Source organism: Oncorhynchus keta, chromosome 24 (assembly GCF_023373465.1).
Source record: "Oncorhynchus keta strain PuntledgeMale-10-30-2019 chromosome 24, Oket_V2, whole genome shotgun sequence".
NCBI classification, from domain to species: Eukaryota; Metazoa; Chordata; class Actinopteri; order Salmoniformes; family Salmonidae; genus Oncorhynchus; species Oncorhynchus keta.
Genome location: NC_068444.1, coordinates 36,883,251 through 36,908,285, shown reverse-complemented (window position 1 = coordinate 36,908,285; position 25,035 = coordinate 36,883,251). Strand labels below are relative to the sequence as shown.

At 41.9% G+C, this 25,035-nt stretch overlaps 3 protein-coding genes across 6 annotated transcripts in view; 1 reads left to right on the top strand and 2 right to left on the bottom strand.

Moving 5' to 3' along the window:
- Positions 1-2,886, bottom strand: part of LOC118357471 (AMSH-like protease) — a 28,273-nt gene extending 25,387 nt beyond the window's left edge. Inside the window, exons 1-2 of one of the 4 annotated variants that reach the window (XM_035734610.2) lie at positions 1,245-1,902; positions 587-670 (exon numbers count right to left, since the gene is read on the bottom strand). The gene's annotated coding sequence lies outside the window, so the exon portion shown is untranslated. Of the gene's footprint in view, positions 1-586; positions 1,903-2,455 lie in introns of those variants that run through there. The other 3 variants (XM_035734612.2, XM_035734608.2, XM_035734609.2) reach the window with 3 other exon arrangements.
- A 3,176-nt stretch (positions 2,887-6,062) lies between these two features.
- Positions 6,063-22,811, bottom strand: LOC118357472 (lysosomal acid lipase/cholesteryl ester hydrolase-like). The gene is made up of 10 exons (XM_035734613.2): positions 22,681-22,811; positions 19,455-19,580; positions 17,971-18,082; positions 13,312-13,510; positions 9,573-9,682; positions 9,058-9,194; positions 8,711-8,857; positions 8,484-8,555; positions 7,784-7,852; positions 6,063-7,107 (listed from the first exon to the last, which is right to left on the bottom strand). The coding sequence occupies exons 2-10, from the start codon at positions 19,563-19,565 to the stop codon at positions 6,868-6,870; spliced, it is 1,197 nt and encodes a 398-aa protein (XP_035590506.1). The 5' UTR covers positions 19,566-19,580; positions 22,681-22,811; the 3' UTR covers positions 6,063-6,867.
- A 191-nt stretch (positions 22,812-23,002) lies between these two features.
- The window catches only part of LOC118357473 (renalase-like), a 60,944-nt gene continuing 58,911 nt past the window's right edge, over positions 23,003-25,035 (top strand). The window contains 1 exon segment of the mRNA XM_035734615.2: positions 23,003-23,241. The gene's annotated coding sequence lies outside the window, so the exon portion shown is untranslated.

Below are 25,035 nucleotides of genomic sequence, written 5' to 3'. Positions count from 1 at the left end.
TTAAGGAGGACATTTCATAAAAAATTATATTTCCTGAAAAATTCTGCTTTTTTTGGTCAAATGTGAGTTTTTGGTCAGAGTGTTCTACTCTGTTAATACACTTTTCTATGATACAGTACAGTAAGGACAACGAACCAACATAATTAAAATGTTGCTTGAGAATGGAAAGGCATAGAAAGCTAAAAGTTGTTTTACAACATACCTAAGATGCCAAGTCAACAGAACACATTTGATTGACATGTCCCATTTTCCGAATGAACCTGTATTTCCATCAAAATGATTAGAGTCTTTCCTTCAATTGAATTTGCACAATAAATGCACCATTCAAAAATGGTAAACTATTTTATGATATGACAAAAAAAATGGTTTATGGCATGTGCTTGCATCGTAGGGCAGCATACTATATTTTAGTCACTGTATTAGTTAGACTACTGATATCACAGACCATTATCTTAACTAATACCCAGTATAACAGTAGCATAGCATTATTTTAATAACAAAAAGTCACAGTGAATTTATATACATAGAAAGTAGGTAACTATTCATACGAAACTAAATGAAACATTGAATGAACATTGTAACTTACCTCTCTCAAACTGAGACTTGTCTGTGTGCTTCCTGTATGCTTTGGTAAGCTGATGCACCTGGCACTAGCTAAGTAGTACAACTTCTTTTGATAGCCATGTGTGTCAACAAAATGAGAAAATCACTGCCTACATGTCAACATTAGGAATGTGTCCCATCAGCAACATTGTATCTGTACAATGACATCGATCATCACTTTATCTACACTGCATTTGTAGTTCCAGATTCCGTGTAGCAATATAGGACCTTCTATTCGACCTCTTGTTTGTGATTTAAAACCGATTTCTGGTCATTTCACCAGCTTTGCCACAACAAGAAATTTAAGGGGGGGGTTATGAATGATACTCACTCCCTAATAAAAACACAATCACTGGCGACTGCGTATACGTTCTGGAAAATTAAATAAACTATTTGATTTAACAGTTTAGCTGCAGTAGACTGATAAATCGTGTAAATAGTTCAAAATGCGAACCAGTTTATTTGCTTCCCCAAACTCCATATCCCTGTCGTCACACGCTAGAATTGAGTGCGAAAGCAGGAAACTGGCGTCAATAAAAGCCACTGTTATCTTATCCAAACGTGGCGTATTTAGCTTTTGTAAGCCTACTTCATGAAGTCATTGTTCAAAATGAAAAGGGATAGAAAGAGCGAAAGTTTACCGATGATAAAATGGCTGAAAGCTGTCTTTCAAATCCAATGTCCTAATAGGCGAAAGAGATTGTCATCCAGTCCTCCTATGATAGCATCGGCGCTGTGGTGTTGGTGACAGCAGCCGTGGTCGCTATGAAGGGATGTGTCCTACCACACATAAAAGGGGTGGAGAGGAAAATCCACTCCAGCACACTACTGGACAAAAGAGAAAATACCCTACAGTTTCGACACCGGCAACAGCATTTGCATCCTGTAATTCACAAGATTATTCATGGCGCACACACCACAGCGGCGCTTGACACACTGCCATCATAAAAACGTGGGGTTGAAAAAAGAAATACAAACATCTACAGAATGACCAACAAGAAGCCATTTGATTACCAGTCGCCCAATAATTAATCTTATAGAAAAACATGATTTGGACATAGAGATTATTCTGATTAAAATAGGGTGCATTGGAAATAAGTGTAGTGTAATAATCAAACTCCGTCGCCAGAGGGCGTAGGCTACATTACGATACCTGCTGGGCGTTTTGGAACGTTCAGATGGAAAAAGGATATTTAGAACAAATATGCCTCACTAACATGTACAATAACGAATCACATCGGATCTATTCAGTTCGTTTCTAGCTGCAACGTTCGGCAACCACACGTGCGCTTTCTCCAAAAAAGGTATGTGCTGTGACCGAACTGTGTGTATCAACTTCATAAAAGTTCAACAGTGGCCTATACCATAGCCTAAACAACACGAGGCTATTTAAGACGATCCAGCTAAATTGAATTAAGATTTGAATAATTCAAATTTACATTTACATTTACATTTAAGTCATTTAGCAGACGCTCTTATCCAGAGCGACTTACAAATTTGAATCATTCAAATGTGGTTCACACTGGATGAATTAAGGAAATGTAACATCATCATGCCCACGTTCATGATTACTGCATGGCTTTCCAGATTTATCATTTATCTCTATTCTAATGAACATATGTGACAATGATAAACCTCACCCTTTGCATGGTGATGTTGTGCCATGTTTTACCTTTATGCAAAATGCTTACTCACACTTGTTGCCTATTCTAACTTCTTAAAATTAGCATCGCAATAGACCAACTTTAGCCTAATACTGTTTTTGTAGGCAAATGTATCTTCGTGAAAACCGTCATTAAACACAGCTGAACAAAAAATAATCAGAATCATTAAATAATCGAACAAAACATACCCTAAATGTGTTAGACTACTTTGGGTGTAGGACTAGATGTTGAACATGAGCAGTGGCCCGTGAGTTGCGTAGGCTTAAATTAAAAATGAAGAAATTGGCTGTGGAAATATTAGCCTAGGAAACACGTCAGTGATCTTCAGGTCGGAAAGTCGGAGCTCTCAAAAGATGCGTGAGCTTCCGAAATGGAATTCCAAATTGGATGATCGTTCAAAATGATTATTTCCCAGTTGGAGCTCGTTTTGCTTCGAGTCCAGTTGTCTTGAACACATTGAAGTCGGACATTTCTGAGTTCCAAGGTCTCATACCCTTGTGGTTTTGAACGCGGCATCTTTCTAGAGCTCTGACTTTCTGACCTGAAGATCACTGATGTTATTTGACCGGGTTTCCACCCCAGAGTTCGCAGATGTCTTGAAAGCACCAAGTGTATTCCGAGGTGAGCTGTCATTTACACACGTTTAATGGCCACGTAGACTATTTTAGTCTCTGTATAGTTGTTTAGTCTCAGACATGGGCTAATAAAGTTTCAGTAGCCTACTTTACAGTAGCAGGCTAGCTCCTTGGGAGCATAGCAGGTGGATTGCCAGGTTTGGACACACCTTCCCGCACCTGAGGTAACGCTGCCTTTACAATATTTAAAGGACTAGCATATTTGATGTTGGTGTCTTGTGTGAAAGAACACAATCAGAAGTCAGTTCATGAAAACTGTTTATTCCAGACAAACCATATTCCAGTGAAAAGCAGATGTTTGGATTTGCAGATAAATTTGCACAAAAAAAAAAAAATAAGGATTTCGCTTTGCCATTATGGGGGATTGTGTGTAGATTGATGAGGATATTCATTTATTTAATCAATTTTAGAATAAGGCTAACGTAACAAAAAGTGGGAAAAGCCAAGGGGTCTGAATACTTTTCGAACACTGTGCATACAGTCAATTTAGATGGAGAGCATAAATGCATTAAAAGCATTTCCGTAAAGCTTTGTGATTAACGCGGACAGGTTTGATGTCAGACAACAATGGCATGTTCATGATTTAAAACGTTCCCAATCCGTTAAAATGAAGGGACGTTTTATATTGAGGCTTTGACGGGACTATTAAACAAAAGTACAGGCTTTGTTACTGCCAATACCTTTCAGATATACATAAAATGCGGACAAAAGTTGGCGGCTTTTCGTCTTGGTTTGACAGGGATATATTTATCAAAGTTTTGGTGGTAATATGATGCATTCTTCTGTCCTTTAGAATGATAAAACCCCACTGGATATAGCAAGGAGACTGCAGTTCAAGAATATTGTAACAATGCTGAAAAAGACAGACTGAAAGCTTTAAGGGGGTTTTGAGGATGAGGGGGAACTTTTCACCATGGCAACATCACCATCTTTTCAGTAGTATTTTGTCTGACAAAGTCATTTTTACAGTCTGTAAAAGTCCGCACTGCTAAAGCTAACTCTCTCTCCTCTGCTCTCATCCTTCTAGACCTATCGGCTGCCTTCGATACTGTGAACCATCAGATCCTCCTCTCCACCCTCTCCGAGTTGGGCATCTCCGGCGCGGCCCACGCTTGTATTGCGTCCTACCTGACAGGTCGCTCCTACCAGGTGGCGTGGCGAGAATCTGTCTCCTCACCACGCGCTCTCACCACTGGTGTCCCCCAGGGCTCTGTTCTAATTCTCGCTATACACCAAGTCACTTGGCTCTGTCATAACCTCACATGGTCTCTCCTATCATTGCTATGCAGACGACACACAATTAATCTTCTCCTTTCCCCTTCTGATGACCAGGTGGCGAATCGCATCTCTGCATGTCTGGCAGACATATCAGTGTGGATGACGGATCACCACCTCAAGCTGAACCTCAGCAAGACGGAGCTCCTCTTCCTCCCGGGGAAGGACTGCCCGTTCCATGATCTCGCCATCACGGTTGACAACTCCATTGTGTCCTCCTCCCAGAGCGCTAAGAACCTTGGCGTGATCCTGGACAACACCCTGACGTTCTCAACTAACATCAAGGCGGTGTCCCGTTCCTGTAGGTTCATGCTCTACAACATCCACAGAGTACGACCCTGCCTCACACAGGAAGCGGCGCAGGTCCTAATCCAGGCACTTGTCATCTCCCGTCTTGATTACTGCAACTCGCTGTTGGCTGGGCTCCCTGCCTGTGCCATTAAACCCCTACAACTCATCCAGAACGCCGCAGCCCGTCTGGTGTTCAACCTTCCCAAGTTCTCTCACGTCACCCCGCTCCTCCGCTCTCTCCACTGGCTTCCAGTTGAAGCTCGCATCCGCTACAAGACCATGGTGCTCGCCTACGGAGCTGTGAGGGGAACGGCACCTCAGTACCTCCAGGCTCTGATCAGGCCCTACACCCAAACAAGGGCACTGCGTTCATCCACCTCTGGCCTGCTCGCCTCCCTACCACTGAGGAAGTACAGTTCCCGCTCAGCCCAGTCAAAACTGTTCGCTGCTCTGGCCCCCAATGGTGGAACAAACTCCCTCACGACGCCAGGACAGCGGAGTCAATCACCACCTTCCGGAGACACCTGAAACCCCACCTCTTCAAGGAATACCTAGGATAGGGTAAGTAAGGGTAAGTAATCCTTCTCACCCCCCCTTCTCCCCCAACAAGATTTAGATGCAAGTGGCTGTTCCACTGGTTGTCATAAGGTGTATGCACCAATTTGTAAGTCGCTCTGGATAAGAGCGTCTGCTAAATGACTTAAATGTAATGTAAATGTAGTTCGTACTGGACACCTTAGCCTCAGCTGTATATCAACCATTCGTTAAAGTTAATACCAGTACAAGTGGCCATGTAATTGTTTTCAATTGCCTCATGGTTGATCCTATTTGAATGATTCATTTCATTTACACTGAGAGTACAGAACATTACACTAATATTGAGTTTCACCTCCTTTTGCTCTCAGAATTAGTTGGGACATGGACTTACAACAGGGTTCCCCAACTTCTATTTATCCGCTCAAGAAAAAAATTGTCCCACAGCTGACTAAATGATCCCTGGACTACAAGGTATCGAAAGGCTTCCACAGGGATGCTGGCCCATATTGACTCCAATGCTTCCCACAGTTGTGTCAAGTTGGCTGGATGTCCTTTGGGTGGTGGACCATTCTTAATACATAAGGGAAACTGTTGTGATTGAAAAACCCAGAAGCATTGTAGTTCTTGACTCTCTTACCGGTGCGTCTGGCTGCTACTGCCATACCCCATTCAAAGGCACTTAGACATTTTGTCTTGCCCATTCACCCTCTGAATGGCACAAATGGATTTAACCAGTGACATTAATAAGGGACCATAGCTTTCACCTGGATTCACCTGGTCAGTCTGTCACGGAAAGAGAAGGTGTTCTTAATGTTTTGTTCACTCAGTGTCTACTATTTTTCTTAATAGTATGCTTCTCTAAATATTTGTGAGTGAGTTGAGTGTTTTTTGTTTCTGGTTTTGATATTGTCCTTTGTACAGTACATAAGAGTAAGTGAATTAAAACATTGTTACAGATTAAAGCCTTTGACAATGTTTAAATAAATAAAATATGAGTAGAGACTCAGACAAGCACTTTTCAATAAATGTTGTCAAATAATTAAATCGTACAACCTGATTTTGTAATGGAGAGTTATTGAGTAGTCTTTTCAATTAGTTACAAGGCAGCATAAATAAGTGTTATAACACAACATAAGTAGACCATGAATGAACAAACGAGTCAGTCATTCTTTGGCCAACACCCTTCCTAATTCATTCTCAAGATCACCTAAAATCCAATAAAAATACATTGAGGAAGTAGCTAACAAAAAGACAGTCAACAGCACAGGAAAGAGCTAAATTAGTGGTCAACAAACAAAACAATGAATTTGTATGACTAAAAAGGCACAGCAAAATAAACCAACCCAACACAAGTCCTGAAGAGAGAGGTACTGGGTGTTGAACTGGGCCCTGGACAGTAACCATGATATTGCACCAATGACTGAGATCTATTAATCTAAACCTACAAGCAGGATTTCAACAGGATCTAAATGTACTTCTGTGTTTTTACAAACCCGGGAAATTCTCAAAACACAGATTAAAATCCATTCAAGTGTTGTGGAAGAGGACAGTAGTAAAGTAAGACAAAAAAATAATACAAGATGATTCCTCACACACAACCCGAAACTCAGCTTGTGTACCGCACTACCCCAATTTAGAGGTGAATGATTATTGTTCATGGTTTAGTCAAACACACACATGCGTGTTAATACTCTCTCTTACACACCCTTATAGTAACAAACACACATACAGTGCACAAACACTCGCACCCAGGCACTCTGATATGACTCCCAAAATATGTCAGATACAGTATTAAAATCTCTTCAGTGATTGTGATGAGAGTTGAGGCTAAAATTATCCAAATCTCCCTGCCTATCCACTGTTTACACCAAGTCCTGCTGGCTCATCAGTTTGATTATCTCACTGTACATCTCCTGGGGGGCGTCCAGGCCCCAGATGAAGTCCAGGTGTTCCCAGTGCTCGATGTGGCGGTGGTACACCAAGTTGGAGACCTGGGTGAGCAGCACGGCAACATCCTTAGGGTCAGCAAGTGTGTCGTGACCTCCGGACCACAGGGCCGTAGGCACCTTCATGTCCTGAATGTTGTACAACGGAGGGGTCGACTGGAGGAGGGACAAGAATGGACTAGATGTTAGCTAAATGCATTGACTGGTCATAACGGCACAGTGGATACCGAGCAGTAAAGATAAGGTACTTTCAGAAAGAGGTTGTAGCTTCGGAGAGCTTTGGAAAACGACTGGTGTGAAGTGATATGTGTGTACACTGAGAACACAAAACATTAGGAACACCCCATTGCCCTCGGAACAGCCTCAATGCGTAGGGGCATGGACTCTACAAGCTGTCAAAAGCGTTCTACAGGGATGCTGGCCCATGTTGACTAATGCTTGGCTGGATGTCCTTTGGGTGGTGGACCATTCTTGATACACACGGGACATTGTTGGGTGTGAAAACTCCAGCAGCGTTGCAGTTCTTGACACAAACCGATGTGCCTTGCACCTATTACCATACCCTGTTGAAAGGCACTTAAATCTTTTGTCTTGCCCATTCACCCACTGAATGTCACACATACACAATCCATGTCTCAAGGCTTAAATCCTTGTTTACCCTGTCTCTTCCCCTTCATCTACACTGGTTGAAGTGGATTTAACAGGTGACATCAATAAAGGGATCATCGCTTTCACCTGGATTTACTTGTCTGTCATGGAAAGAGCAGGTGTTCTTAATATTTTGTATACACAGTGTACGTTGGTAGACTAATGAGCTCTGAGCTGGCCTTGCCTGGTTATAGTGAGCCATGTTCCCTGCTCTCCCATAGTCATACGCCATCAGCTTTCCAACATGCACCGCCTGTAAAAAGAAAACTCATTAAAAAAATACTTGTCTCAAGATAGCTGAACAGATGGTGGTACTGTATGTATAGGTAATACAGTATGTCCAACAATATGTCAACTTCAGTAAAAGTTAAAGTTGTCTTCGGTAAATCTGGTATTGACCTTTACTCAAGGATCGGGCAACAAATAGGTGTGTTTGAGTCAGTGTGCAGCAGGAATGTCTGTGCCTCTCCTATTCACACAGTGGAATGTCGATGATAGTTGACTTGGGTGTGAGACTGAGGTATAAACAGGGTGAAATCATTATTTGTGACACTGAATAAGCTGAAAAATAATTGATCAACGTCTTTGAGATCAACTATTTCTGTCCTGAGTAACTGTTTTTGCTCTGTTGCTTGTGAAACCAAAATGTCAGTATCGGTTTGACAACTGTGGTTTGACAAGTGCAAACTCATTCTCGATTCAGACTGTGTTGACCACACCCCAGCCTCACAGGATATAGGTAACATTATAGGCCTGATATCTACACTATAGGCCTACATGACAGTTCTAACAAACGAGTTGGGATGGGATGTGTACTGTAGGTTTGAAGAAGTTGAATCATATTGGAGGATGTTTTGAGAAGCTCCTCTCAGGTATGTTCTTACCTGAGACCAGTGAATCATGTTCTGCACTGAGGTGCCTGCTGGGCAGTGAGAGATGTACACAGGTGTGCGAGTCTGGACAAAAAGAGAAATGAACATCTTCACCAAACTCATACAGTGCCTATATAATTGGCTTGAGGTTGAAGGCTTTAGGTTTAAGGAAGTCCACAGTAGTAATAATGTAAAATCACTTTCAAAAAGCAATCAAATGCGAGCGCTGTGGAACGCACCATGTTGAGGTTCAGCTCATCAAAGCCACAGAGGACAAAGAAGATGTTTCCACACAGCTCACTATGAGGCTCCTTACTGCAGAATTTGGTAGCAAACCACTTGATGAGAGAACTCTGAGGCATGAAGTCCCTCTTCCCAAATAGATCCTAGGATATGGAAACCAAACAATGGATTAGCATTAGTCAGTATTGAAATATTTTCAAAGAATTCTGACAGATCGATCAAGATAACAAAAAAAACTGATGCCCAAGTTGGGTAGAAAAAGGAAACCACAGGTTAGTCTTATTGTATGAATGAATTGTGGCATAATGCAGTTTAAGTTAGAAAAATAGCCTTTGCTACTCACCCAAATGAGGAAATCGGGGAAGGTGGAGAGCTTGGTTATGGGGCTGGCAGTAAAAGCCACGGTGGCCACTGGTGCTAGGCCGAAGAACATCTTGATTTTGCTTGCCAGCTCAGGCATTGAAGAGAATGCAACAAAAGCTACAGGGAAAGAGACATACAGTCAGATATGTCATGGTTTAAAAACAGGGGCGCAACATTGATTTAAGAAGTGGAGGGGGGCATTATTATTCTTTTTTTTTATCCAGTCGGATAAACACTCCAAACAGCCTACCCGACTGCTCGGAGGCATGCGCATGATCCTAAAGGACACCGTTGCCTCGTTTTGTATCACATTCCAATGCTAAAACTGGGGGGACAAAATGCAATTTCAGAATGTGTCCCTCCCGTCCCCAGTGAAAGTTGCGCCCCTGTTTAAAACTGTAAACCATAGTGTAGTTAACGGTGTCAAACTACAGGTAAGAAATATACTGCTTCATACTGTAATATGACACATTTAACTAAATCAAGCCGTCTCACCAATAGTGGTTCCCTGAGAGTGGCCTACATAGTAGATCGTCTCCTGGCCTGTGGTCTTCAGAATGTGGTTGACCACTGCTGGCAGGTCCTTCTTTGCCATCTCATCATAACTGAAGAATAAAGAACATAAGAAGACTACTTAAATAAACATTTCAAATAATATATTGTTTTTCTACTACAACCTCTTGTGTTTCTATTGGTAAGCACAGGGGATATACACTGAGTGTACAAAACATTAGGAATGGATGGGGTATTTGTGCCATTCAGAGGGTGAATGGGCAAGACAAAATATGTTAGTGCCTTTGAATGTCTGGTTGGGTAGTAGGTGCCAGGCGCACCGGTAAGAGTGTGTCAAGAACTGCAATGATGCTGCAACAGTTTCCCCAAGAATCGTCCACCATCTAAAAGACATCCAGCCAACTTGACACAACTGTGGGAAGCATTGGAGTCAACATGTGCCAGCCTCCATGTGGAATGCTTTCGACACCGTATATAGTTCATGCCCCAACAAATTTAGGCTGTCTATCCACCGGATGTGTACCAAACTCACTAAAAGTGGCAGTAATAAAGCCGCTCTTGAAAAAGCCAAACCGTGACCCAGAAAATATAAAAAACTATCGTCCTATATCGAATCTTCCATTCCTCTCAACATTTTTAGAAAAGGCTGTTGCGCAGCAACTCACTGCCTTCCTGAAGACAAACAATGTATACTAAATGCTTCAGTCTGGTTTTAGACCGCATCATAGCACTGAGACGGCACTTGTGAAGGTGGTAAATTACATTTTAATGGCATCGGACCGAGGCTCTGCATCTGTCCTCGTGCTCCTAGACGTTAGTGCTGCTTTTGATACCATCGATCACCACATTCTTTTGGAGAGATTGGAAACCCAAATTGGTCTACACGGACAAGTTATGGCCTGGTTTAGATCTTATCTGTCGGAAAGATATCAGTTTGTCTCTGTGAATGGTTTGTCTTCTGTAAATGTCGGTGTTCCTCAAGGTTCCGTTTTAGGACCACTATTGTTTTCACTATATATTTTACCTCTTGGGGATGTTATTCGAAAACATAATGTTAACTTTCACTGCTATGCGGATGACACACAGCTGTACATTTCAATGAAACATGGTGAAGCCCCAAAATTGCCCTTGCTAGAAGCATGTGTTTCAGACATAAGGAAGTGGATGGCTGCAAACTTTCTACTTTTAAACTCGGACAAAACAGAGATGCTTGTTCTAGGTCTCAAGAAACAAAGAGATCTTCTGTTGAATCTGACAATTAATCTTAATGGTTGTACAGTCGTCTCAAATAAAACTGTGAAGGACCTCGGCGTTACTCTGGACCCTGATGGCTCTTTTGAAGAACATATCAAGACCATTTCAAGGACAGCTTTTTTCCATCCACGTAACATTGCAAAAATCAGAAACTTTCTGTCCAAAAATGATGCAGAAAAATTAATCCATGCTTTTGTCAACTCTAGGTTAGACTACTGCAATGCTCTACTTTCCGGCTACCCGGATAAAGCACTAAATAAACTTCAGTTAGTGCTAAATACGGCTGCTAGAATCCTGACTAGAACCCCAAAATTTGATCATATTACTCCAGTGCTAGCCTCCCAACACTGGCTTCCTGTCAAAGCAAGGGCTGATTTCAAGGTTTTACTGCTAACCTACAAAGCATTACATGGGCTTGCTCCTACCTATCTCTCTGATTTGGTCCTGCCGTACATACCTACACGTACGCTACGGTCAAAAGACGCAGGCCTCCTAACTGTCCCTAGAATTTCTAAGCAAACAGCTGGAGGCAGGGCTTTCTCCTATAGAGCTCCATTTTTATGGAACGGTCTGCCTACCGATGTCAGAGACGCAAACTCGGTCTCAACCTTTAAGTCTTTACTGAAGACTCATCTCTTCAGTGGGTCATATGATTGAGTGTAGTCTGGCCCAGGAGTGTGAAGGTGAAAGGAAAGGCTCTGGAGCAGCGAACCTTGCTGTCTCTGCCTGGCCGGTTCCCCTCTTTCCACTGGGATTCTCTGCCTCGAACCCTATTACAGGGGCTGAGTCACTGGCTTACTGGGGCTCTCTCATGCCGTCCCTGGAAGGGGTGCGTCACCTGAGTGGGTTGATTCACTGATGTGGTCATCCTGTCTGGGTTGGCGCCCCCCCTTGGGTTGTGCCATGGCAGAGATCTTTGTGGGCTATACTCAGCCTTGTCTCAGGATGGTAAGTTGGTGGTTGAAGATATCCCTCTAGTGGTGTGGGGGCTGTGCTTTGGCAAAGTGGGTGGGGTTATATCCTTCCTGTTTGGCCCTGTCCGAGGTTGTCCTCGGATGGGGCCACAGTGTCTCCTGACCCCTCCTGTCTCAGCCTCCAGTATTTATGCTGCAGTAGTTTATGTGTCGGGGGGCTAGGGTCAGTTTGTTATATCTGGAGTACTTCTCCTGTCCTATTCAGTGTCCTGTGTGAATCTATGTGTGCGTTCTCTAATTCTCTCCTTCTCTCTTTCTTTCTCCCTCTCTCTCTCGGAGGACCTGAGCCCTAGGACCATGCCCCAGGACTACCTGACACGATGACTCACATTTACATTTACATTTAAGTCATTTGGCAGACGCTCTTATCCAGAGCGACTTACAAATTGGTGCATTCACCTTATGACATCCAGTGGAACAGCCACTTTACAATAGTGCATCTAAATCTTTTAGGGGGGGGGGAGAAGGATTACTTATCCTATCCTAGGTATTCCTTAAAGAGGTGGGGTTTCAGGTGTCTCCGGAAGGTGGTGATTGACTCCGCTGTCCTGGCGTCGTGAGGGAGTTTGTTCCACCATTGGGGGCCAGAGCAGCGAACAGTTTTGACTGGGCTGAGCGGGAACTGTACTTCCTCAGTGGTAGGGAGGCGAGCAGGCCAGAGGTGGATGAACGCAGTGCCCTTGTTTGGGTGTAGGGCCTGATCAGAGCCTGGAGGTACTGAGGTGCCGTTCCCCTCACAGCTCCGTAGGCAAGCACCATGGTCTTGTAGCGGATGCGAGCTTCAACTGGAAGCCAGTGGAGAGAGCGGAGGAGCGGGGTGACGTGAGAGAACTTGGGAAGGTTGAACACCAGACGGGCTGCGGCGTTCTGGATGAGTTGTAGGGGTTTAATGGCACAGGCAGGGAGCCCAGCCAACAGCGAGTTGCAGTAATCCAGACGGGAGATGACAAGTGCCTGGATTAGGACCTGCGCCGCTTCCTGTGTGAGACTCCTTGCTGTCCCCAGTCCAGCTGGCCGTGCTACTGCTCCAGTTTCAACTGTTCTGCCTTATTATTATTCAACCATGCTGGTCATTTATGAACATTTGAACATCTTGGCCATGTTCTGTTATAATCTCCACCCGGCACAGCCAGAAGAGGACTGGCCACCCCACATAGCCTGGTTCCTCTCTAGGTTTCTTCCTAGGTTTTGGCCTTTCTAGGGAGTTTTTCCTAGCCACCGTGCTTCTACACCTGCATTGCTTGCTGTTTGGGGTTTTAGGCTGGGTTTCTGTACAGCACGTTGAGATATCAGCTGATGTACGAAGGGCTATATAAATACATTTGATTTGATTTGATTTTGATTCTGAGGGGAAAAGGGCATGCAACTCAATATTTGGAAGGTGTTCCTAATGATTTGTACACTCACTGTAGATCCAGGTTAGGCGTCTAGCCATGGGGTGAATAGCTGAGCGAGCAAGGATCAGTATAAGTGGAATAAATCTTTCTAGCTACCTGAACTGCCAGAACTCGTCGTGGTCAGGGCTGAGTGTGAGGTGTCTCCTGGACCAGGTGCTTCCCCTGCTGTTGCCGATCCAGACGTCGTAGCCAGCGTCGGCTAACAGGTAAGCCAGGCTGGTGTTGGGCAGGTTGGTCACCCAGTTACTCCCCGCAGCTAGGAGACCGTGCTGGAGGAACACTGCAGGCTTGGGATCTAGGAATATGAGAAAAATACTACATTATGCACAATGCTATAGGATGAATACTGTAACAAGATATGGAAGAAATACTAAGTGAGGAGCTGTCACGCCCTGACCTTAGAGAGCAGTTTTATTTGTCTATTTGGTTAGGTCAGGGTGTGATTTGGGTGGGCATTCTATGTTTTCTATTTTTTTTGTTTTTGACCGCGTGTGGTTCCCAATCAAAGGCAGCTGTCTATCGTCTCTGATTGGGAATCATACTTAGGCTGCCTTTCCCCCACCTAATGCTGGTGGTAATTATTTATTTTCTGTGTGTTTGTGAACGCCACGGTTGCATCACGTTCAGTTTCTGTTTACCTGTTTTTTTCTTTGTGAAGCTTTCACTTTATTAAAGAGTTGGTGCACCTTGGCTCATTTATGGCTCATTTATGACAGGGAGTTTGAAGACAGTGAACGTGACAGGAGCACCTTATTCCAAGCAAGGATCATAGGCAAAGCCCATGTGGTAATGCATAGTATTTCTCCAATCTTCTCAAACATGGTTGAAGTATCCATTCACATTCCAACATGCCCGAAACGACATAAACTGAAAGTGTATTGTTACAAAAATGGTTAGTTACAAAAAAGTATGTTCTATTCATAATTCAAGTGTTGTGTTGACTGTAACCACCAGGAGGGGGTGTCTGTCTAAGCTATATCCCAGCTGCAGCGCAGCCGTTCTTGTGGCCCTGCACTTTTTCTTTTTTGGGAGCTTTATCGCTACGATCTGTCAGAAACAGGATGTGAGCGGGTCCTTTCGGTAGCACAAACAGACCTTTAGATGATAGGATTGTTTGACTTCATACCAGCCATTCCTCCCTCCCTACCCCTAGGTTGTCTCAAATGGCACCCTATATATAGTGCACTACTTTGGGTTCTGGTCCAGGTCAAAAGTAGTACACTACATAGAGAATAGGGTGGAATTTGAGATGGACCCCTAGTCTACCCTGCTGCCTAGACTGCCTTGTACTTGTACTAGGCATTTCAACCATAATGCAGCTGTTTGCAAGAAATCTACACTATCTCTCCTAGATTGAACATCAAAGATTTCCAGCAATAGCTATTCTAGCTAGCACGATTTCATATCAAAATTCCATTTGGGGGCTGAAATAATTCCAGCTCTGCTGTGTTCCTTTGAGATCCAGACGCTCTCCCGTGTGACCAGGGGAAGTGGGACAACAGGAAATGAGATGTTCTCCAGCCTATCAGAGAGCTCCGCTGCCTATCTTACTGGATGTGCGGCTGCTGCCACATACTACTGAGCAGGGAGTATGAGGCATCAAGAGATACAAACAACATGATGGCTCTTTACTTATTTAGAGGATATCAGAATGTATTATTGAGATTTTTAACTCCCCAGACGACCTCAGCCCTGGCATATCACATCGTATTGGGCGTATCTTTAAAGTGGAACCCCTACCTAGTTGATGAAGCATTTCCAATGACAAATCACTGTCAATATTAATACTAAACTGAATGTACATTTTAAATTGTTGGAGAGGGTCAAATTAAGTACACAGCATTCATTTACTGATTCATGTTTTGGAAAGTAATGCAATGGAGAAAGCAATGGCGAAAAAACAAGAGCGGGGCCAAAGCCAGTGTTTAATACTCGAAGGCACTTACATTCACCTACAGAGAGATCTGTATCGATAACATTAGTTATTGTTCAGAATAATATGAGACCCCGTGTTCAGGAAAAAGCATTGTCTATTGCCTCTGAATTTGATTTTACACAAGTGGGTTCCCACGATGAGATTAGTGTGAGGTTTAGCACTCACTTTGCTCATTAATGAAATATAGGTGCCACAAAGGAAAGAGAAACTGGAATACTGATTTGTAGGAACTGGAGAGGGACAGTGGCAGTGTCTGACAGAAGCGGTGCATCAAAGTATTTAGACTAAACTTGTAAGAGAACAACTTCCTCTTTACAAGAAATCTAAAACTTTTAATACCATGACGCATTCCTAAACATACTCAAATCACGTAGCAAACCGTTTGCTCCTTATTACTGTCACTATTACTGTTCCCATCACATATTGAAAATAAGCTGTAATTACAGTACATTGTAAAAAGAGCTTAATAAATGAGACGCTGGATGAACGTTAGCCAAGCTACATTTGAAACAGCTCAAACTAGGGACGGATTACGAGAAATGCCAAACAAATAAAAACTCTACAGAAATTAAATTCAATCATAGACTGGGTTCAAAATGATTAAAGCATAGAGGTGACCTATTAGCAGATGGACAACCTCACTGGATGCATGTGATATCATAGCTCGTGATAACACGAAAAGCCAGGAGTAGGCTGGGTGTGGTGCATCTCAAAATATAGAAATGGATTCCTCCTCCTCCGCTCTCCTCAAGGTGACTAATGCTGAAAACCATTTCTCTTTGGATCCTGATTCAGTACTAATGTTTGACAATGTGAGAAATATCAGCACTTCAGATGTTAGATAAGGTCTGTCTGTGTTGATCTTAGATATGTGGATCCGATTACAGGGCAGAGAAGTAAGGGATAAACAAACACAACTAAAAGAAATTAAATATATACAGCACCAGTCAAAAGTTTGGACACACCTACTCATCCCAGGGTTTTTCATTATTTGTACTATTTTTTTCACATTGTAGAGCAGAATTGAAGACATCAAAACTATGAAATAACACACATGGAATCAAAAAAGTATTAAACCAATCAGAATCTATTTATATTTGAAATTCTTCATTTTTGGCATTCTCTCAACCAGCTTCATGAGGTAGTCACCTGGAATCCATTTCAATTAACAGACAGGTGTGCCTTGTTAAAAGTTCATTTGTGGAATTTCCTTCCTTCTTAGTGCATTTGATCCAATCAGTTGTGTTGTGACAAGGTAGCGGTGGTATACAGAAGATGTGGTTAAAGACCAAGTCCATATTATGGCAAGAATAGCTCAAATAAGCAAAGACAAACAACAAACAACAACATAAAAACTGCCCTTTGGTCTGATGAGATTTTTGGTTCGAACAGCTGAGTCTTTGTGAGACGCAGAGTAGGTGAACGGATGATCTCCCCATGTGTGGTTCCCACAGTGAAGCATGGAGGAGGAGGTGTGATAGTGTGGGGGTCCTTTGTTGGTGACAGAGTCAGTGATTTATTTAGAATTCAAGGCACACTTAACCAGCATGGCTTCCACATAATTCTGCAGCGATACACCATCCCATATGGTTTGCACTTAGTGGGACTATCATTTGTTTTTCAACAGGACAATGACCCAACACACCTCCAGGCTGTGTAAGTGCTATTTGACCAAGAAGGAGAGTGATGCAGTGCTGCATCAGATGGCCTGGCCTCCACAATCACCCGACCTCAACCCAATTGAGATGGTTTGGGATGAGTTGGACCGCATAGTGAAGAAAAAGCAGCCATCAAGTGCTCAGCATATTTGGAAACTCCTTCAAAACTGTTGGAAAATAATTCCAGGTGAAGCTGGTTGAGAGAATGCCAAGAGTGTGCAAAGCTGTCATCAAGGCAAAGGGTGGATACTTTGAAGAATCTAAAATCTAAAATATATTTTGATTTGTTTAACACTTTTTTGGATTCTACATGATTCCATATGTGTTATTTCACAGTTTTGATGTCTTCACTATTATTCTACAATGTATAAAATAGTAAAAATAAAGAAAAACGCTTGAATGAGTAGGTGTGTCTAAACTTTCTACTGTATGTATATATATTTTAAATCAATTATTCAATTATCTTTAGGAGAATATTAAGCTGGATTTTTGGTCACAATTCAAATTGGTCATTACATTTTTATTTAGATTAAAAGCATAATGTTGCAGCCCTCAATTGCTGCTCGACAATATAATAATTGTCGGCTCCCAATAGTAATCTGCGTGAACTGGTGATTGTGGACACGAGCCGCACACAGCAAACTGCTCCGCTTGCCCTATTCCCATTCTTCCTCCTCAACAAACCCTCAAATCTATCAGATAACTTGATTTTTTTTAAATAATTGAAGGCCAAAATTGTGGAGGGAAAGCACTAATCATGTTTTGCTACCTAATAATCAAACTTAGAATACGTCCAGAAACTCTTGTTTATTTTTTCAAATGGAGAAATTCTATAATAGAAATTGACCCACCCTATTCATCATAGGAATGTGACATGCACAGCAGTAAGCTAATTTATTTCTCCTTTCAATATGGAAGGGAAACCAGGTACTGGTATTTGTATGTGCTGTGTCTTACTGAGTAAAAGGCTAATTTATTAACTAAACTAATAATTTTTTTAGTTTACACATTTTTGTGTAACAATAGTACCAGTTCATTCAATTGGATGAGGGAAGGGGTGTGTGTGTGTGTGGGGGGGGGGGCACGAGATGTCCCCCTTGATGACAGGGGGCATGAGTGAAAAGTTTGGGAAGCACTGCATTAAAACCCTTTGGTGCACACCTTTACTGTCCTTCAGGCCATGTGGGATCCTGTTGACACTGAGGATGTAGAGGTCTTCTGTGACGACATCATGCTCCTCTGCTGGGTAGCCCCAATGCCTGATGATCTCACTCTGTGGAAGAGAAAGAAGACAAACAAACTGTCAAATATATTTTGAATTCTGACATAATGGGGATCTCTGGTAACACTTTATTTTACAGCCCCATTATCACTGGTATTCACATTACAGTAAAATTAAAGCAGACAATTCTTCCCCTGTTGCATTCCCTCTCACCGCCTCCTCCCAGATATGATCTATATATACGCTAATCTGGAACTTCAAAGAAAGTGTTTGAGCCTGTTGGTTCCAGCCGGGCCTGCCATGCGATCTAGCCATGCATAATTAAAACACACCACCATTCCCCCCCTCCCCCTAGGCTGCAAGTCTGCACATTCTACTGACTCTGGGCCACTTAAGGATAAACCTGCTGGTTCGACACACTGAGGTCGTCTCAGGGGTGGAGGGGAGGATTGGTGTTCTGCTCTGACTCATTTTTGTTTCTGGTTTTACACAGGGAAATGGCTGAGTATGAAAAATAATGTAATGTCACGTGACCTCAGTATGGCGAGAGATATTGAGAGGGTCTGTGCTTGCAGGCCAACAATGGGAAATATGTTTTCTCATGTGAGAACTATTCGTACTGGGAATTGTATTAGGCTTATATCATTGATAGTGTGTAGTTTCCAATGACAAATACTGTATACTAACTATAGACGCACTAGAATTAGGATTAATGTTGTTTTGTTACAATGCGGTGCCTATAAAAGATACGAGGTTAACCACTGACATGTACCAGGCCCAAATCCACAAATGTTGATTGTATCATTGGCATACCTCGGAAAAAACATACATTATATATTTTCTGAAAAAGTGTGGTGAAAGAATTTGATTGACTAAAATAACCGTTTCATTGAACACTCACTTCTCCCGACTTACAGGGACTCATTTTTATACCGCTTTTTTATGTTTAGTTAGGTCAGATCTCAGACTTAATGTTTTAATGTTTTAGTCATATAATATGGGTGTGATATTGTCCTATCTAGTGATAGATATATGCTGAAGTTTAATACATGACAGAGAGATTTCCTTTCGAGTGACCTTGCCCAAGCCTCAGTATCACATGTTTTGACTTTCCTTGAGATGACTCATGGGATATATGGGGGACAAAGTGCAGAATGTGGGCAAAGCAGAACTCCCCCCATGTGAGATAACCACCATGACTATTATTTTCTCATGTTGGCCCAGAAGATTGCCTAGTTCTATGAATAGTTAATGAGCTCTGTGACCTATGAAGTCCAGTAGTGTGTTCAGTTATCTATGGTCGGTATTAAAACAGTTTGAAGTCTGTCTGGAAAAACTGTGTGGATAAATACAATTTCTCAGTATTTGTCCACTTTGTTTCTGAGAATACAGTTTGTCTGTTATTGATTTTTAGCCAACTCACAATATTCATGTTGACCTCTGGGTCCAGTCCTTTTTTGTCTTTCAGCAAGGATCTCTGACAATGGACCGCCGCAGTGGTCAGGAAGGCCATTAAAAGTAGTATCCACACCATCTTCAGTCTGAAAAACTTAATACATGTGTTATAAACCTTTAGAAGTCTCTCCGACCACATTATGTCAGAACCTATTCAGCATCGCACAGAGGCATCATGCCCATTTAAAAAAAAATATATATATATATGTTTAATTTACAATTACTACTAGCAATTTTATAATGTTGGCTTTAGCTAGCCCAGATAGGTTCCCAATCTCCCAACATAACTAGCTACCAGGAAGCCATTTCAGGCTATCAATTAAATTAGAGCAGCTAGCTTGTCTATCTATCTTACCTGGTATGACTGCTGGCAAAGTTGTTAGACTTTAGGAAAGCAAGCAATACCTATGTACTGAATAAGACATTCCTTTCAGTCTTTTACCCAGATTTTAGCAGAGATGCAAAAAAGAAACACCAGTCAGGAGGATACTGACAGCTCAAGATGTATGCTTAGATATGCAGAAAAGTAGACCTATTTTAACATAGGATTCAGCATAATGGTTATGGCTTTAGATTGCAGGTGTTTGAAAAATGCTAAATTCTCCAACTTCCTAGCCCCCCTCAGGACCACCTCCAGCCATCCTCACTTTCTTTATGCCCTTTCAGATTTTGGGGGTACAAGACAACCCTGGCAGCAGACACCTGCTTAAATATGAGCATATATCAGAGACTTTATACATTCAATTTTATGTTTCATTGCAATCTTAATCTCTCATTGACAGACTAATTACACAAGATATACAGTGGGGCAAAAAAGTATTTAGTCAGCCACCAATTGTGCAAGTTCTCCCACTTAAAAAGATGAGAGAGGCCTGTAATTTTCATCATAGGTACACTTCAACTATGACAGACAAAACGAGAAGAAAAAAATCCAGAAAATCACATTGTAGGATTTTTAATGAATTTATTTGAAAATTATGGTGGAAAATAAGTATTTGGTCAATAACAAAAGTTTATCTCAATACTTTGTTATATACCCTTTGTTGGCAATGACAGAGGTCAAACGTTTTCTGTAAGTCTTCACAAGGTTTTCACACACTGTTGCTGGTATTTTGGCCCATTCCTCCATGCAGATGTCTTCTAGAGCAGTGAAGTTTTGGGGCTGTTGCTGGGCAACACAGACTTTCAACTCCCTCCAAAGATTTTCTATGGGGTTGAGATCTGGAGACTGGCTAGGCCACTCCAGGACCTTGAAATGCTTCTTACGAAGCCACTCCTTCGTTGCCCGGGCGGTGTGTTTGGGATCATTGTCATGCTGAAAGACCCAGCCATGTTTCATCTTCAATGCCCTTGCTGATGGAAGGAGCATTTCACTCAAAATCTCACGATACATGGCCCCATTCATTATTTCCTTTACACGGATCAGTCGTCCTGGTCCCTTTGCAGAAAAACAGCCCCAAAGCATGATGTTTCCACCCCCATGCTTCACAGTAGGTATGGTGTTCTTTGGATGCAATTCAGCATTCTTTGTCCTCCAAACACGACGAGTTGAGTTTTTACCAAAAAGTTATATTTTGGTTTCATCTGACCAATGACATTCTCCAAATCTTCTTCTGGATCATCCAAATGCTCTCTAGCAAACTTCAGACGGGCCTGGACATGTACTGGCTTAAGCAGGGGGACACGTCTGGCACTGCAGGATTTGAGTCCCTGGCGGCGTAGTGTGTTACTGATGGTAGGCTTTGTTACTTTGGTCCCAGCTCTCTGCGGGTCATTCACTAGGTCCCCCGTGTGGTTCTGGGAGTTTTGCTCACCGTTCTTGTAATCATTTTGACCCCACAGGGTAAGATCTTGTGTGGAGCCCCAGATCGTGGGAGATTATCAGTGGTCTTGTATGTCTTCCATTTCCTAATAATTGCTCCCACAGTTGATTTAGTCAAACCAAGTTGCTTACCTATTGCAGATTCAGTCTTCCCAGCCTGGTGCAGGTCTACAATTTTGTTTCTGGTGTCCTTTGACAGCTCTTTGGTCTTGGCCATAGTGGAGTTTGGAGTGTGACTGTTTGAGGTTGTGGAAAGGTGAAGGACAGAGAAGGCTCTTAAAGAAGAAGTTACAGGTCTGTGAGAGCCAGAAATCTTGCTTGTTTGTAGGTGACCAAATACTTATTTTCTACCATAATTTGCAAATAAATTCATTAAAGATCCTACAATGTGATTTTCTCATTTTGTCTGTCATAGTTGAAGTGTACCTATGATGAAAATGACAGGCCTCTCTCATCTTTTTAAGTGGGAGAACTTGCACAATTGGTGGCTGACTAAATACTTTTTTGCCCCACTATATAGTTATTGGTTAACCAAAATGATTGCAATCCAAATGTTGCTGTCTCCACTACTAATGTTCGAATAAAAAAAAAACTAGTTGGCTGCTATCTCTTCTCTTTACCACGAGATCTGGCCTGATACTGTGATCACAACAGTTCAAAGTTTGTCATTTGTTTGTGTAATATATCAAAAGATGTTTGCATTGTCTCAAGAATAAAGCACTATATGATCAATTCTACAAATATTGCTTGAGTGGCTCCAGACTTAGAATAGACATTGGACTATTGATGGAGTCTCATAACCGATTAGTTAGAGAAAAACAAACTGAGTATGAAACCTTCATAGTCAAAAGAGCAAAACATGAATTTGTATTAGTTGTTTTGAAGCGTTTCAGATAACTGTGGGAGTAAACTAGATATAACACCAAGATGTCCATGAGGATGTGAAAGTAACAACAATCTCTAGCCTTTACAAAAACTCTGACCCAATTACCACATTATTAATTCATCATTTATTTTACCCCTGATGTTTTGTTTTCCTGCACATTATTCATAAACTATGCTTGCCTTGAAACTCTTAGTTGTGGAGATTCAATACAAAACTATGACATATGTGGACTGACTATCTAATTAGACAAGCAAGCGTTAAAATATGAGTAGGTTATGCTTCAGTAGGCTGTTGTAGACATTTACATTACACAAGGTGGTCTCTACTCACTGACACTAAACCTGTACATGTCTAAACTATTACATCACAGGGCAGGCATATATGTGATATATGGAAAATGTAGGCTATACATTTGTATCAGTGGCGAATATATCCCCATAAATGTATTTTACGATAGCTACAATGTGTCCATGTGCAAACACTTACCCGGACAACTTCTGCTGTGTAGGATAATAATACCGTATTCTTGGTTGGCCAAATGAAGAGGAAGTCACAGGAGCTGCAGCGTGATAAAACGTCAGAGGCTCCTTACTGCTTTTGTTGCCGATTGGGCTTGTAACAAACATTGGGAAATATTAAATGCTGATGTAATCTTTCCACCCTACTCTAGCCTAATTAATCAGTCCTGTAGATGTGGCAATGACAATACTGCTGGCAGTGCGATTTTGTAATAGAAACTAAGTCTTTTGTTTATTTTACTTGAATAAACTGTTTTTTCCATGCATCCAAGGGAACATTTTGGTCGGCCAACAGCCATTCATCTTTAGGCTACTATGTGAAATCTGGCTTTACCAAACACGCGCAACGAAACTTAAAAAGTAATTTATTTGTGTATTGCCAGCAACAGTTGTTTATAGTTTAAGTTGAACTCAATGTCACGAGTTCTTATAGTTGGTGCAGGGTTGACATGCAGTTTATGCGCTTGTCTTCTGCGAAGAGAAATGCCAAACAAAGTTATTGTTGTCTGGGACAAATCGCGAGGAGCAGGTAAATTTGTCAGTTGCCGCGGAAGTTGTTACATTATATTTAAATCAAATGTATACGAAGCGTGCTACTTGAGACGAGACTTTCACATAATTATAATTGGCCAAATTAATTTATATCGTTACAATGTCGGCTGCGTGCTTATTATTCCACAGATAACAGTAAAAAAATGAGGGTCAAATTGTGACGTGAGATTTTTTTTACCATACATTTCAACCCTTCCTGCTCCTATCAGTGGCATCTCAGTACTACTTTAGAAGGATAAATCACAAAATATTGATGATGACATTTGACTCTAATTCATAGGCTATCTCTGCTGCTGTTGACCTCCCTGTGACTTCCATAAACCCACATGCAGATGTTTTGTTTGAATTGACATGGAACACTATTGAAATCTCATCAGTAAACTATTATCAAGTCTGTCTGTTGATATGTCATTAATGGGGCTTGCGATGCAAGAATCCCCACTTTAAATCTTCTACATACTTCTGACTTATTATTTAAATAATAAGGCCCAAGGAGTGTGTTATATGGCCAGAATACCACAGCTAAGGGCTGTTCTTAGGCACAACGCTTCGCGGAGTGCCTGGATACAGCCCTCAGCCGTGGTATATTGGCCATATACCACACACCCCCGAGGTGCCCTATTGCTATTATAAACTGGTTACCAACGTAATCAAGCAGTAAACATTTTTTTGTCATACCCGTGGAATACGCCCTGATATACCACGGCTGTCAGCCAATGAGAATTCAGGGCTCGAATCACCCAGTTTATAATTAGCGTTATACCACAGCGTTGTTGAATACTTGTTTCTGATTGGCTAAAATGGTAATTTTAGAATGAACATTAAAACCAGATAACGGACAGTTAAAAAAAAATATGAGGATAATTGGAAATGATAGAGTGCGATGGGACAAGGACATCCCGGCCGGCATAATAACCCCGTCAAAGCTGGGCCAATTGTGTGCCGCCTCATGGGTCTCCCAGTCGCGGCCGGCTGTGACACAGCCCAGGATCGAACCTGGATCTGTAATGATGCCTCTAGCACTGCGCCATTTGGGAGGCCCATTTTCTCATGTTTTGACCCAGTCGTTAATTATAATCATTCACAGACAGACTTGATGAACAAATCATTGGCTTGTAGCTAGCTAGTAGAGATTTAATGAAAATGAAAGACAAGAACTTTAATAAATAATGATTTAATAAATATCCAATAGGCCTACATTTGGGCGGCAGGTAGCCTAGTGGTTAGAGCATTGCACTAGTAACCAAAAGGTTGGAAGATCGAATCCCTGAGCTGACAAGGTAAAAAATATATTTTGTTCTGCCTCTGAACAAGGCAGTTAACCCAAAGTTCCTAGGCCGTCATTGAAAATAAGAATTTGTTCTTAACTGACTTGCCTAGTTAAATAAAGATAAAATAGATAAAAAATAGACAACTATTATGGTTATCGAGTAATAGCCAATGAAGCTAGTTGATGATGTTAATAGTGACATTTTTGTTGATGGCACGAGTGGAAGAACTGTCCATGTTCCTGCCGCTAGTTGGTGACAGCCAGTGCTTGCCTCTTCTTTGGCAGAGAATGGGAGGTCACACACATCGTTGCCAGCTAAAATGGCACTCCAGCGCTTTCTGTTCTCCATTTTAGGCTCTTGAGTTCTCTCAGCCATTATTTCCCTTGCCTCCAAGCCCGCATTGAATAACCTTTCCATTCTGAAGTTCCTACCCAAGCAGGCTGGTCATTAGTTATTTTCTGTCGTAAATTCGTTCTATTCATTCGATGTTGCTATGCTTA